The following is a 13,409-nucleotide window of genomic DNA, read 5'->3' on the forward strand; positions in this document are numbered from 1 at the left end:
TTGGTCATTTGGAAATTTTAGATAACATAACGGGTTTAGCTAAATTTTGATATGTTATATATATGAATCAAAACTAAATTATAGTAACATTTTTGATAGTTAAGGTATAAAATATTAGGAACTAAATCGATTAGGAATCCAAAGGAACCGGCCAAAAACCAAACTAAAAATTTGCAAGTATCTAGAAAAGTTCAAATCTTTAAGACTAGAAGAAACAATCAACCCAAATCTAAATCGAATATCCAAACGCCCAGCGTTACCTACAACTTAGCCGAGAGTTAAGAGCTACACAATCGAAATACTTGGTCTAAGAAGAAAGACACTTAAAGCTAATTTTAAAAATTCAAAGGAAGACAAGCAACTTAATGTGCCGATTATTGTTAAAAGAGCTTCATACTTCTTTTTATACTGTCCTCTGATAGAATATTATGGCGAGCAAGAGGTGTGCGGTTACTAAAACCGATAACTCGTAGGTCCAGTCAAAAGAATTTCATCCCATTGTCCGTAAGACAAGAACGGCTAACCATTACTGTATGAACTTTTTTTTTTTTTTTTTTTTTGACTAAATTACTGTATGAGCCTTTCTTATGAAAATAAGACGTTAACCATATACATGAATCATCAAATTCCACTCTTTGGTATCGTATAGCTTATATACGAACATATAATAAGACTGTATTCTTTTCTATATGGTATGATAAAATTATTTTAGAAGGTTTTGATATGCATTTGGAAGCAAGGAATGTTCGGGTTTGTCTATCTCCTCTACATGCGGAGATAGAAGCATTACTCTGGGCAATGGAATGCATGAAAAACTTACGTTAATTTCAGGTTACGTTTGCAACAGATTGTTCTCAGTTCGTGAAGATGATTTCGGAACCAGAAGAATGACCAACATTTGCAAGTTATTTGAAAGATATTAAGACCCTGAAATAAGGTTTTACACGTTCGGAGATTATCTATGTACCAAAGACGCAAAATTCAGGAGCGAATAGCCTAACACGCAGTGTCAGAGCAACTGTCTTTTGTCGTTCACATGGATCAAGATCTTCCGGAGTGGTTCACAGAGCCAGTATGAATCTGTAGTTGATGACAAAAAAAGATAAAATTATTATAGTTAATTATTTTTTTCAAAATTTTGCTTGTTTAAAATATTTAATATGTAATGTACAAAATATTTATATTTTAAAGTCAGATTTAAATATTAAATTATTATATTTAGAAGAATTAAAGTAAACAAGATTCAAAATTTTAAAGTTAAACCACAAAATAAATAATCAAAAATTAAAGATATAAAATTATCATATGGTACATATTATTGTAATATAGCCAATTTTTGGTTATCTAAATAATTATGTGATTTTGTTAGTTATTGCTCCAAATTTCTCTCAGAAATTTGATAATTAGGGATGTTTTGTGATGTTACATGATAAGAAATTTGATGATTAGGGATGTTTTGTGATGTTACATGATAAGAAATTTGATAATTAGGGATGTTTTGTGATGTTACATGATAAAGATGGGTTAAAATTAATTTGTTCTCCACGCGCCACACATAAACACTTTAAGCATCATAACATAGTATACACACTTTACTGATGTTTTTACCTGTAAATACGACACATCAATATGCTCAACAAATTTAATTTTTTAATTTTTTAATTTTTTTTACTTTTGAAGATCAACTCTATAAATACTCTCCTCCTCTTCGCTTAACTCACTCACAATTCTCCCTGCTTTCCTAAATACAAACACGCTTATTTTTTCCATTGTTCATATCTTTCTTCTTCAAAGTCTCCCAATGGCTGGTGTTGAGGTAAGTCTTTTTCTCGTTTTTAAATGTTCATGTCATAATTTTTCCATTAGTTTAAAGAAGTCTTCACAAGAGATCATTCAATTGATATTGATGATACACATGTGATATATATATATATAATAAAATATAAAAAAAACCGTATAATTCAGATGATAAAATATGTGTGCAAGTGCTTATATATCTCCGCTCGATAATCTTTTTATAAACGTCTGAAATGATCATGAATATTATGACATGACGCAAAGCACGGTCGATTTCTTACCGCAGGTTGAGAAAACGGTTCCAAACACAGAAGAGAAGACGACGACGACCGAGGCAACAACGATCGAGACGCCGAAGGAAACCGTCCATGCAGATGACTCAGCCACTGCGGTTGAAGTTGAAATCAAAGAAGATGAAGAAGAAGCACCAAAGGTAGAGAAAGAGACTGAAAAAACCGAGACAGCTCCGGTTAAAGAGGAGAAACTGGTTGAAACTCGGGCAGCTGTGGAGGAGAAAGATGTTAAGCCAGCGGCAGAAGAGGAGAAGACTGTTGAAGTCAAGACATCCTAAGATGCTGTGTTACAAAAAAAAAAAAGACATCCTAAGATGCTTGTCTTTCTCTCTCACCCATGAGAACATTTCTGTTTTGTTTAAATCCTATATTTCCGCATAATAATAAGATAATCCAGGTGCTATTATTGTAATGTTTATTTAATATATAATGATATTATGTGTTTTCCTTTTTATCTTGTCTATTATGAAACAACTGTGATGGTCTTAGGACAGTTTGATGTCTGTTCAACTTAATTACTCAGGATTAGTTCCCACGAAACGCCAGAACGATGTCATTTACAGATCTTTCCCCTTAACATAAGTTTCCAAATTAAATTAATTTATACATTAGTTATAGAACACACAAATTAAGAAAGGTTTCACCTTTCACTCCCGGTCATAAACAGAGCTTGACCACAGCTAAATCTAGCTATACACCAAAGGCACCAATCTACAAGCCTAAAGATCAGAGAGAGAGAGAGAGATATAGATAAGATTACTTTGATAATTCTGTTTCACCATTTACCGAAACTGGAGCTGACATGATCTTGAGCGATGAATCGAAGACGTTGTTCCATGAGACCCATCGTTGGATATTTTGGTAAACAGAGACGGTAAAAGCAAGTATGAGACGTTGGAAGACGATCATTAGCTTCATGTAACCTATAGATGTAAAGCTTTGATGATAACCCTCTAAACCCCTCCACTGGTATAAACTTAGTCGATGTCCAAAAGAAGAGTACGCTCCTCCTTTCTTCCTCTGTCATTTTCTTCATAATCTACACACAAAAAAACGGTTCAAGGGATTCAAGAAACTTAAAAACTGGTCGAGCTTTATTAGTGTATTACCTTCCAGAACCAATCTATTTGTCTGTCTGTCTCTTTGAATCCATTGTACTCTGTATGAGCTTTCCAATCATCTATGCTTATTGGGTTCTCTCCTCCTCGAAGCATCCCATCGAAATCCTCTAAATATATACGTTTGAAAAATGCTGGCACAGAGTCAGAAAGTATATCAGAGAAGCCCTTGGAGAATCTCTCTACATGCTGGGAGATCGACGCGGCAAATCGTTGCTTGATTAGGAGTTTAACGTATTGTTCCCTGTTCTCGCTGTTAACAGCAATAGATCTCCCGTCTGGAAGTAGCTCTACTGTTTCCCTTTTCCCCAGCTCCTCTGTTTCCAGCTCAAACGTTAGACCAAGACCGGCGTTCGAGTCGAAAAACGCTGGATCCATCTCTAGGATCTGTTTGCAGCTGTTGTACATGACTCGATCCGTGTCCTTGATGTCTTCCAAACTTATTTCCGGGTGGGCTAACTGTGAGAAGAATACACGGTCGAATAGCACACCTACTTGGACTTTGTGCATCAAAGCTAAAGCAATCACACGACCAGTGAACTCGAAGTAACTGAGATGTAATGGATCCACCTTAGATGCTGAATGTAATAACAAAAAACTTCAATTGTCATTACAGAGCAAGAGAGTAACATTCTTAGGTTTGTTTCTTGCTCCTATAGAATCATATAAAGTCTATTACTAAACCCTTCAGAACAACAATAATGAATGTTCAAGCCAGGTCTGAGATTGACGTGTACCTAAGGCTATGTCATGAGAGAAGCAAAAGAGCTAACCTGGATTAGGAGAGAATCTTCTGAAATCATCAGCAGATCGAAGGAAGAGGGCATTTCGGGGATTAAATATCTCCTGACACACCAAATAGAACCATTCTCTTAACACACCAGGACCTGTAGCTTCCTCATTCTTGAACTCCATAAACAGTCCACTATGAAGCGACCCTGGGGTGGCGCCGGATATGTACTCAAACGATTCAGCAAACAGATTGGACCGATCAATAAGCATCTCGTGCATCTCGTCGTAGTCTTCTTTCACGTCGGGGAACAGCAGCATCGCTAAATGCCTCCTGGACTCGAACGTCGTAGCTTCCTTGTAGTCAAAGATCCACTGGTGATCATCATCCCCTCTCTTCGCGAATTTCAAAACGAGGGCTGAGAATGAAACCTTCCTAGCGTTTAAGAGACTAGCTAGCTGTTCCTTAGCGCCTTGATAAAGCTCACACATCGAATCCACAATCTTGAGAACAGCGAGATACTGAGACCAAGTCGCAGACATAGCTTCCGTGTTGGCAACTCCTCTATTACCCAACGAAGATTCGATTCTAGTCATACAAATGTCCATAACAGTCATTAACCTTCGGAATATCTGAAAAAGCTTCCCGATCTCCGCTTCCATCACAGTGTTCCGCAGAGGCATAGCGACGGGGAACAAGCAGGGAAGCTGAGCTGTAATGGCCCGTTTCAAGGGCTGCCAAAAGGAAGAAAATTTCTGAACTTCAGACAACCCAGGCCCTGTGTTCTCTACCAACTCTCTCACAATAATATCAGCTAACTCGGTTACACAAGGGTAGATCTCCTCCCCGATCGTAAACAATCTGAACTGAAACTCATCGGATTTACACACCAAATCAAGCATCGACCCCAAGGTGTTCCGACAAGAGGCGTAAAGCTTGTTGTCGGGACAAGCTCCCCTAAGCAATCTACAGAACTCCAACACAACGGGCAAACAACTGTTCTGCTGATGAACCGGCAACGCTACGCAGCTGTTCAAGAAGAGCTTGATCGAACTCTTCCCGCAGGCTTTGTTGATCTCTAGAGGAGAGACGAAGAGCATCACCAACGCAGCTGGGACCGAAGAGTTGGAGAAGATCTTGAGATACTTGGCGGAGGAACGGTTGCTCTCAGCGGGAATCCTCGCGAAGAACTTGACGAGCTTGTCGTTGATGTTGGTGCGGCCTCCGTAGAGATTCTCGCCTCTGTGCATCCGCGAGATGGTGGACATGATCTCGTCGACGGTCTGGCAAGCTACTGGGTACTCTGTGCTCTGCATACGGCCGACGAGGTGTAGGGAAGAGTCGTGCTCGATGGAGTAGTGGCTTAAGGTGTGCTCGAACTGTAACTGCTTGCCTTTGTAGATAACGCGCTGCTCCGTGACGGGAATCTGAGTCTTCAGCTGGATTCTGTGGTGGAGATGCTCGACGGTGTCGTTTCTGTCCGCGTGGATCACGATTGTTTTGCCTCCTGACATCATCCTCACGAAGAGCTGCAACCGAGTCGACTCGGAACGAGTCCACGACTCGGGGAGAGAGGAGGAGGAGGAAGGTGAGGATGAGGAGGAGCACTCGCCGGGAGTGTACAGAGACCGGTAATTCTCACCGGACGTCAACGGTTTCTGCTGCGACGCCGGGGAGATGCGATCGGCGTCGACCTCGTGCCGTTTCATCTTCTGGAGGAGGTCGAGGCTGTAATCGGCGGCGTAATCGTCGAGTTTGCGTTTGTGGTTATCGGTTCCAGCGACGGCGAGAGGTGATCGGTGAGAGATTGGTGAATCTGCGGCTGTTGAACGGCGTAGAGTCATCTGAGAGACGAAAATCGCCGCCGATGAGAAGGATTAGCCAAGTCGGTGGAGGGAGAATGAACTGTTGGACAGAGATGATAACTATGTAAAGGCGAGAAGGGGGAAGGTTTAACGAAGAGCAGTCAATTAATTTTCTGTATACGCCATCGTTAGGACAGACGCCTACAAAGATATTTTTTGGTCTTTTTAAAATAATGTATTTTAGAAAGATGGTCTTTGCGGAAATAAATCTTGTTTTAATTGGGTTAAAACCGATTCGGTTTGTTAGAGTAGGATATCAAAGAGAGTCAATACTTTTTTAAAGAACTACAATACATTTTACAATAGTAACAAATTAATATATTTTTATTGTTAGTATGTAAAACTTTTTGAAAAAAAAAGTATGTAAAACTTTAATTCACGAAAAATGTATTTTTACAGCACTTAAGTTTTTCTTTCTTTTTATACAATAAATATTCCTTTTTTTAATAAAAAGTGATTATTTAAAGATTTAATTTACTTATTTTCGCCAAAATAACATTCAAAATCTTTGTTGATTTTTTTTATAAAAATTAAACCTGTTTTAATAGAATTGAATTCAGTATAAATCTACCTACTGTAATTTAAATTATTTAATGACTATTTATTGTAAATGGAAAGTTAAACAATATTGTTTTGAAAACGAACAAAAAAGAAGCAAACATTGGTCCTCTAAGAAACGCAAATCTTCAAATCGGTTTCTTTTTCTGTATTCTTTTATTTGAACAAAAAGTCAAAACTGATTCACTTTTTGTATGTTTCTAAATTCACTATAACAGAATCCCAATATGGTAAGAAAAAAAAACTTGCTTAATGTCAAGGCAGACAACTTATACATATTTTTGAAAACGATGAAAGATGATGAATAAAAATGAATACGATGAAATAAAAAAGAAATTGAAGGAGATAAGTGTGAATCATACCCATTTTTTACTATGAGGTTATTGTTGATTATCCTAACTATGAGCTTGTATATGATAATGACATGAATGGTGTTAGTCAAGAAGGTTATGAAGGGAATATTGTCGACAAAGAAGGTTGTAAAGGAAGTGATGTTGACAAAAAAGGATGTGAAGGGTGTCGAAAAAGAGGATGAGTATGTATTGAAGAATAATCTTTTGAAGTTTTAGCAATTAATTTTGGAGATGATGCAAAAAATGAAGGAAGAGAAAACAATAAAAATGGAGACGAAGATTGTTGGAAGGAAGATAATATAAATGATCCTATATCATATAAGGAAGATGAAGCGAAGTTGATGAGGATGCAACATCAGTCTATGAGGTTTTGGCATTGGGTAAGATGTCTTCATCTCATATGAGTTCAAGCAAGTGCTTCTTAAACATGCATTGTCAAGTTTATGCAAACTTTGTTGTTTTGTCTTATTAATGTTCTAATAATCTTTTGTCTAATTCCTCTATATAACACACATAGGACTATCCTCTTACAATTGACAACAAATTAAAATCAAGTTTTTAGAAATGATAACAAATCCAAACTGAATAATATATAACAATAGCACTTACAAATGAAACCATAGATATCAAAAATGAAAAACTCAAATGGGAATGACAATGACTTAGAATAAGAGGTCTCACAAATGAAAACAATTTTAAAAATGAAGCAAAGATACATAATATGTAGAGTATATTTGCTAATGACTTTTTTACAACAAACATCAAGAAAAGACATTCACAAATTGTTTTGGTAATGACTTTCTACTCATTCATTTCGATTTGGTACAAATTACATATTTGAAGACATGAATCATCTTCCTTCAAGCCTTTAAGTTCGGCTTTCATATTATAAACTTCAGTTTTAATGTTCTCAAGTTTTGGTAGTATATTTTCAACCTTCTCATGCAATAATTTTTAACCCTTAAAAAATTAATCCTATTGAATATCAAATGACAATGCTGATGTTGAGTCTAACCCTTCATCCAAAAATCCAATGTTAAGAAATCATGTAAGAAACTTATATTTTTTTATTTCACACCGGTAGAAAGGATGTTCATGATTCTCTTGTGGTTTTATCATCTATGTGTCTCACACACTAACTTCAACCAAAAGTCTTGGTTTCCAAATCTCGTTTTCTAAACGGAATTAAATTCATCTCCTACACGAAACTATATTGTAAAAGTAAATTATCGACAAAAGGATTGAGAAAGAGAGCAAAGCCTTGGTAAATATTTTCAGTTTTCTTTTAGAGTTCCTAACATATTTGCAAAACTGAAAGGTTTATGCATCTTTCATATCTCAATCTACACATAAACTAAAGTCTAATCTAAATTACAAAGAGTTGGTATTTAATATACAACACGCTTTGAAATAATTACATAGGTACTTAATATTTCAATCATATACAAAGCAACAACACTTGCATTAATTATATTTCTTTTCCTAGTTACAATTCCAGTATTGAAGTATATTCTTTGTATAAACTTTTGTTAGGTTGTTTATTATTCTCTCACTCTTTTGTAATATTCAAAGCCTTGGTACAAACTGTTGTTAACTTGTTATTACTATCTCATGTGGGATTCATAATCTTGGAGCAAGCTACTCTCCAACTGATCTAGCGGTTTTGGGAAGTTTGGTGAAGAAGAAAAGAAAAATATGTGTAGAGTGTTTTAACACAATGGTGAGAGGATAGATCTCGGTGGATATATTTTATTTATAAATAATTAAAAATATTAGCGAAAATTATTCATTCAAAAAATATTAGCGATAATCATTTCTTTTTATTTGTCAGCAAAAAAATGATTGGCGATAATCATTTCTTTATTTGGCAAAACATAGTCAATTTTGCTAAAAAATCAGAAAATAAACATATGCTACCAAAAAATATTTCCTAAACATATAAGAAATACTCTTCTTCATTAATTTATAAACAGTAAAAGTGTTAGCAATATTCATTTCTTGATTTGGCACAAACATTACTAGTTTTGCTAAAAAAAGACAGTAATAAGCATGATTACAGGACCCAAATATATATTTATTTTGTAAACATGTAAGAAATATTTTTTTGGTTACTTATAAACAATTAAAATACTAGCAATAATCATCTGTTGATTTTCACAAATATTGTCAACATTTTTAAAATTATTTAGACAATAAGAATAGTTAACGTGAATGCTATAACACCATATTAATATCGTAAATGTGTAAGAAATACTTTTCTTCATCTTATAATATCTGATCCTAAAATTTAAAAACACATCACACTGATAAAAATGTTCCAGATTTTGAAAATGTGAATTATCCATAAACACACATAAAATAGGATATGGACTTAACTGTTACAGAAAATTGACTTTTAGGCTATAATTCTGGCCCTTGTAGTGTTAAGTATGCATAATACTACGAAAAATTACAGTAAAATGAAAAGATACAACCATGCAAACTCTTCTTCGAGTTACTATTGTATTTAATAAATCTTCTCAATGACACATTCAAATGATGTAGATATGTTTCTTGAATATTGAGGTAAGTAGTGACTTTGTGAAAAGGTTTGCAATATTGTCAGATAACTGAAGATATTTTACTCAAATTTATTTTTTCTTTACAAATTATTTAGTATATGTGCAGAACATCATTTGGCTATGATTAGATCTTTTTTTTCTTGAGCAATACATGAAACATTATTGTTGTTAAAAAAAGACATGAAACATTATATTTATATATAAGAAAGTCGTTTAGTTTTGACTAACATTGATCTGTTTCCTTTGAAGTGAGCTCTTCCTGTTTGTTGGTGATCCGACGTTATCTCCGGTGGCATACACATCCAGTATTGCAACTTCTTAAGCTCAACAAGTATTTGTCTTGTGTCCTTGTTTTTAATTTTTTTGTTGCCAAAGATACAGATGGTTAGGATTAGCTCTTGTATATCCAGACCATTTTCATTTCTCAAATGATATTAACATGATTAGCAATTTTATACGCGGTGTCGAAAGAACTCATGAGCTCTGATACCATTAGAAGACCATGGTATAATTTTAGTTGTGTGATAGAAATGAAAGAAAGATAGAGGAAGAGAAAAAGGAGAAGACAAGCAAGATAAGAAGAAATTTAGGGATTTAACCCCTTTGTATTTGATAATGATCATCAAAGATTAATGTTTTCTGCATATACTTGCAACGAAAGTCAATAAAAAGAACTTGGACTATAAGCCCATTTTAAATACTCAAGATAGCCCATTTCTAAGGCTCATCGCATCTTTCAGTAGATTTCTATTGAGCTATACTAACAGTTAAGTGTAATGTTTACCGAGTCACCAGATATCTGCGAAAGATCGAGTCTATGGATATATAAATCCGACAACGCAGCCAGCACATACTCGGTCTCTTTAAGACCACGAAGCTCGTCGGCCACCTGAAACCCTCACTCCATGAAATTATTCAAGAGAAAGATATTCAAATTCACCTCCTTGATAAGGCCATCAAATCAGCAGCTGAACCAGAGGTCGACCCAACACCTTACTCAACCAACCATAGCGCCAACCATGACATATGTGCACTAACCATGTCATATCTTACAAACCAGGAGGGTTTTCACCATGAAACCAACTTTCATGGATTCTACACTTAAGAAGGTTTCCAGACCAATTGGAATCGTGCCAAATTATTCAAGGGCCAAGATATTATGAATTTTACAAGTCGGAGGTTTCTCAGCCCGTCCATCTGCAAATACCAGGCTTTAGAAGAAGATTCAAACCCAACCATGAAGCATCATTCAGAAAAACAAATCATGGGCTACAAGAGGGATTTATAAGCTTTCCAGAAAGCCAAAAATCAGGATAATTTGTCAAGAAAATCAGAAGTTATAATCAATTTCCCAGAACCGGCCAAACCAACATCATCTATGGAAAGTCTTCAACCAATCCAGATTGGTTCGACTCAGAGCTATTTATGGAAACCAGGAGATCATATTTAAAAATAAGGAGACATTACAGAAGTACTTAGCTGAACCAGAACCCATAGTACCAGGCGGATCCTTGAAGAAGTTATCAAATCCACCCGGAGCCATTTAAGAAAAGATTGGACAATCTTTCGGTTTAATCACTTCCAAGCCAATCATCTCCGACCGGAAGAAGTCCTGACTAAAACAAGGCTTCCAGAAGACATCATAGACTACCAAGAGGAGTTCTACAAGTGCATAGCATGCTCCAGCTAACATAGGATCAGGAGGATCCTAATTTACACCAACTTGCCTTATATGGAGAAAACCGACATTAATGTCCCATAGCTCCTTTCCTATCAAGCTATGGACGTGATCAGCACCTATCAAGCACCCAGGAAGATCTCAAGGAATCTATAATGTCTCCTAAAACCTTCTAGGTTCAGGAAAGTATAAGTTTTTCACTTGGAGCCAAAATCTCACAAAAGGTTCCACAGCTAGTTTTCGATTTCTTGCTTTATTTTTGATTTGTTTCCTTTCTTATCTTTTTAGAACGTTAGTACCTTTGTATCTGAGCATTATATATAGTCGACATTTTTACAAACCATCCCTCAATCATCTAAGAGTTTATAGAAGTTATTCAATTTTTATCAAAGAGTGTTCTTTTCATAAAATATCGGTCCTTACAATTCAAAGAGAGATTCTTTGTTGTTTTATTGATTTCGTAAGCCTAGCTTGTTTGTTCAAATAAAAAAATCTCAGTACACAGATGTAGAGATTCAATCACACCATTCCATCACACCATCAGATTGAGAGATTCAATCAAACTTTCATCCGCAAATCCACTTCAAGCCATCATTTGATCAAGCTGAGAGTGATACACATCCAGCAGCTAGATTCCACCTTATCTATCATTTTCCTTTGTTTATTTTTCTCCTTTTATTCATATCATCAACCAAATCTCACTTCATTTCCATTTGTTTCAGGTTTGCAAGCTAGATTCTAGACATATCGACCAATCTATCACTTCTTTGGATGATCCGATTTGAACTTCCATTAACCATCTGGACGACCCCCATTTTGGGGCTGTATCATTTCAGTTTTCTGGTCTATGCATTGGAAAATGGCGTGCCCCAGAATGGGGGTCGTCCAGATGGTTAATGAAAATTCAAATCAGATCATCCAAAGAAGTGATCGATTGGTCGATATGTCTAAAATCTAGCTTGCAAACCTGAAACAAATGAAAATAAAGTGAGATTTGGTTGATGATATGAATAAAAGGAGAAAAATAAACAAAGGAAAATGATAGATAAGGTGGAATCAAGCTGCTGGATGTGTATCACTCTCAGCTTGATCAAATGATGGCTTGAAGTGGATTTGCGGATGAAAGTTTGATTGAATCTCTCAATCTGATGGTGTGATGGAATGGTGTGATTGAATCTCTACATCTGTGTACTGAGATTTTTTTATTTGAACAAACAAGCTAGGCTTACGAAATCAATAGAACAACAAAGAATCTCTCTTTGAATTGTAAAGACCGATATTTTATGAAAAGAACACTCTTTAATAAAAATTGAATAACTTCTATAAACTCTTAGATGATTGAGGGATGGTTTGTAAAAATGTCGACTATATATAATGCTCAGATACAAAGGTCCTAACGTTCTAAAAAGATAAGAAAGGAAACAAATCAAAAATAAAGCAAGAAATCGAAAACTAGGTATGGAACCTTCTGTGGGATTTTGGCTCCAAGTGAAAAACTTATACATTCCTGAACCTAGACGGTTTTAGGAGACATTATAGATTCCTTGAGATCTTCCTGGGTGTTTTATAGGTGCTGATCACGTCCGTAGCTTGATAGGAAAGGAGCTATGGGACATTAATGTCGGTTTTCTCCATATAAGGCAAGTTGGTGTAAATTAGGATCCTCCTGATCCTATGTTAGCTGGAGCATGCTATGCACTTGTAGAACTCCTCTTGGTAGTCTATGATGTCTTCTGGAAGCCTTGTTTTAGTCAGGACTTCTTCCGGTCGGAGATGATTGGCTTGGAAGTGATTAAACCGAAAGATTGTCCAATCTTTTCTTAAATGGCTCCGGGTGGATTTGATAACTTCTTCAAGGATCCGCCTGGTACTATGGGTTCTGGTTCAGCTAAGTACTTCTGTAATGTCTCCTTATTTTTAACTGTGATCTCCTGGTTTCCATAAATAGCTCTGAGTCGAACCAATCTGGATTGGTTGAAGACTTTCCATAGATGATGTTGGTTTGGCCGGTTCTGGGAAATTGATTATAACTTCTGATTTTCTTGACAAATTATCCTGATTTTTGGCTTTCTGGAAAGCTTATAATTCCCTCCTGTAGCCCATGATTGGTTCTGCTGAAGGACGCTTCATGGTTGGGCTTGAATCTTCTTCTAAAGGCTGGTACTAGCAGATGGACGGGCTGAGAAACCCCTTACTTTTAAAATTCATAACTTCTTGGCCCGTGAATATTTTGGCACGATTTCAATTGTCCTGGAAATATTCTTGCGTGTAGAATCCTTGCAAATTTATTTCATGGTGGAAACCGTCTTGGTTTGTAAGATATGGTATTTTTAGTGTACATATGTCATGGTTGGCGCTATGGTTGGTTGAGTAAAGTGTTGGGTTGACCTCTGGTTTAGCTGCTGATTTGATGGCCGCATTACTCCTTTAAACTGTCTCTAGTTTCTTCTTCTCCT

At 36.0% G+C, this 13,409-nt stretch overlaps 2 protein-coding genes across 4 annotated transcripts; one reads left to right on the forward strand and one right to left on the reverse strand.

Annotated features, from left to right (window-relative positions):
* Positions 1 to 1,626: 1,626 nt before the first annotated feature.
* LOC106364102 lies at positions 1,627 to 2,539 on the forward strand. 3 transcript variants are annotated; one of them, XM_048740798.1, is made up of 3 exons: positions 1,628 to 1,816; positions 2,084 to 2,361; positions 2,397 to 2,539. In XM_048740798.1, exons 1-3 carry the CDS (start codon positions 1,802 to 1,804, stop codon positions 2,401 to 2,403), a joined length of 300 nt encoding a protein of 99 aa, XP_048596755.1. In that variant the 5' UTR covers positions 1,628 to 1,801; the 3' UTR covers positions 2,404 to 2,539. The 3 variants fall into 3 exon arrangements, with proteins under 3 accessions (XP_013659194.2, XP_048596755.1, XP_048596754.1); XM_013803740.3 differs by having other exon boundaries at positions 1,627 to 1,816; positions 2,084 to 2,539; XM_048740797.1 differs by lacking the exon at positions 1,628 to 1,816 and having other exon boundaries at positions 2,036 to 2,361.
* Positions 2,540 to 2,662: 123 nt separating this feature from the next.
* LOC106366111 (E3 ubiquitin-protein ligase UPL5) lies at positions 2,663 to 5,975 on the reverse strand. The gene is made up of 3 exons (XM_013805669.3): positions 3,982 to 5,975; positions 3,200 to 3,786; positions 2,663 to 3,129 (listed from the first exon to the last, which is right to left on the reverse strand). The coding sequence occupies exons 1-3, from the start codon at positions 5,780 to 5,782 to the stop codon at positions 2,866 to 2,868; spliced, it is 2,652 nt and encodes an 883-aa protein (XP_013661123.2). The 5' UTR covers positions 5,783 to 5,975; the 3' UTR covers positions 2,663 to 2,865.
* Positions 5,976 to 13,409: the final 7,434 nt, after the last annotated feature.

Source organism: Brassica napus, chromosome A9 (assembly GCF_020379485.1).
Source record: "Brassica napus cultivar Da-Ae chromosome A9, Da-Ae, whole genome shotgun sequence".
Classification (NCBI taxonomy): domain Eukaryota; kingdom Viridiplantae; phylum Streptophyta; class Magnoliopsida; order Brassicales; family Brassicaceae; genus Brassica; species Brassica napus.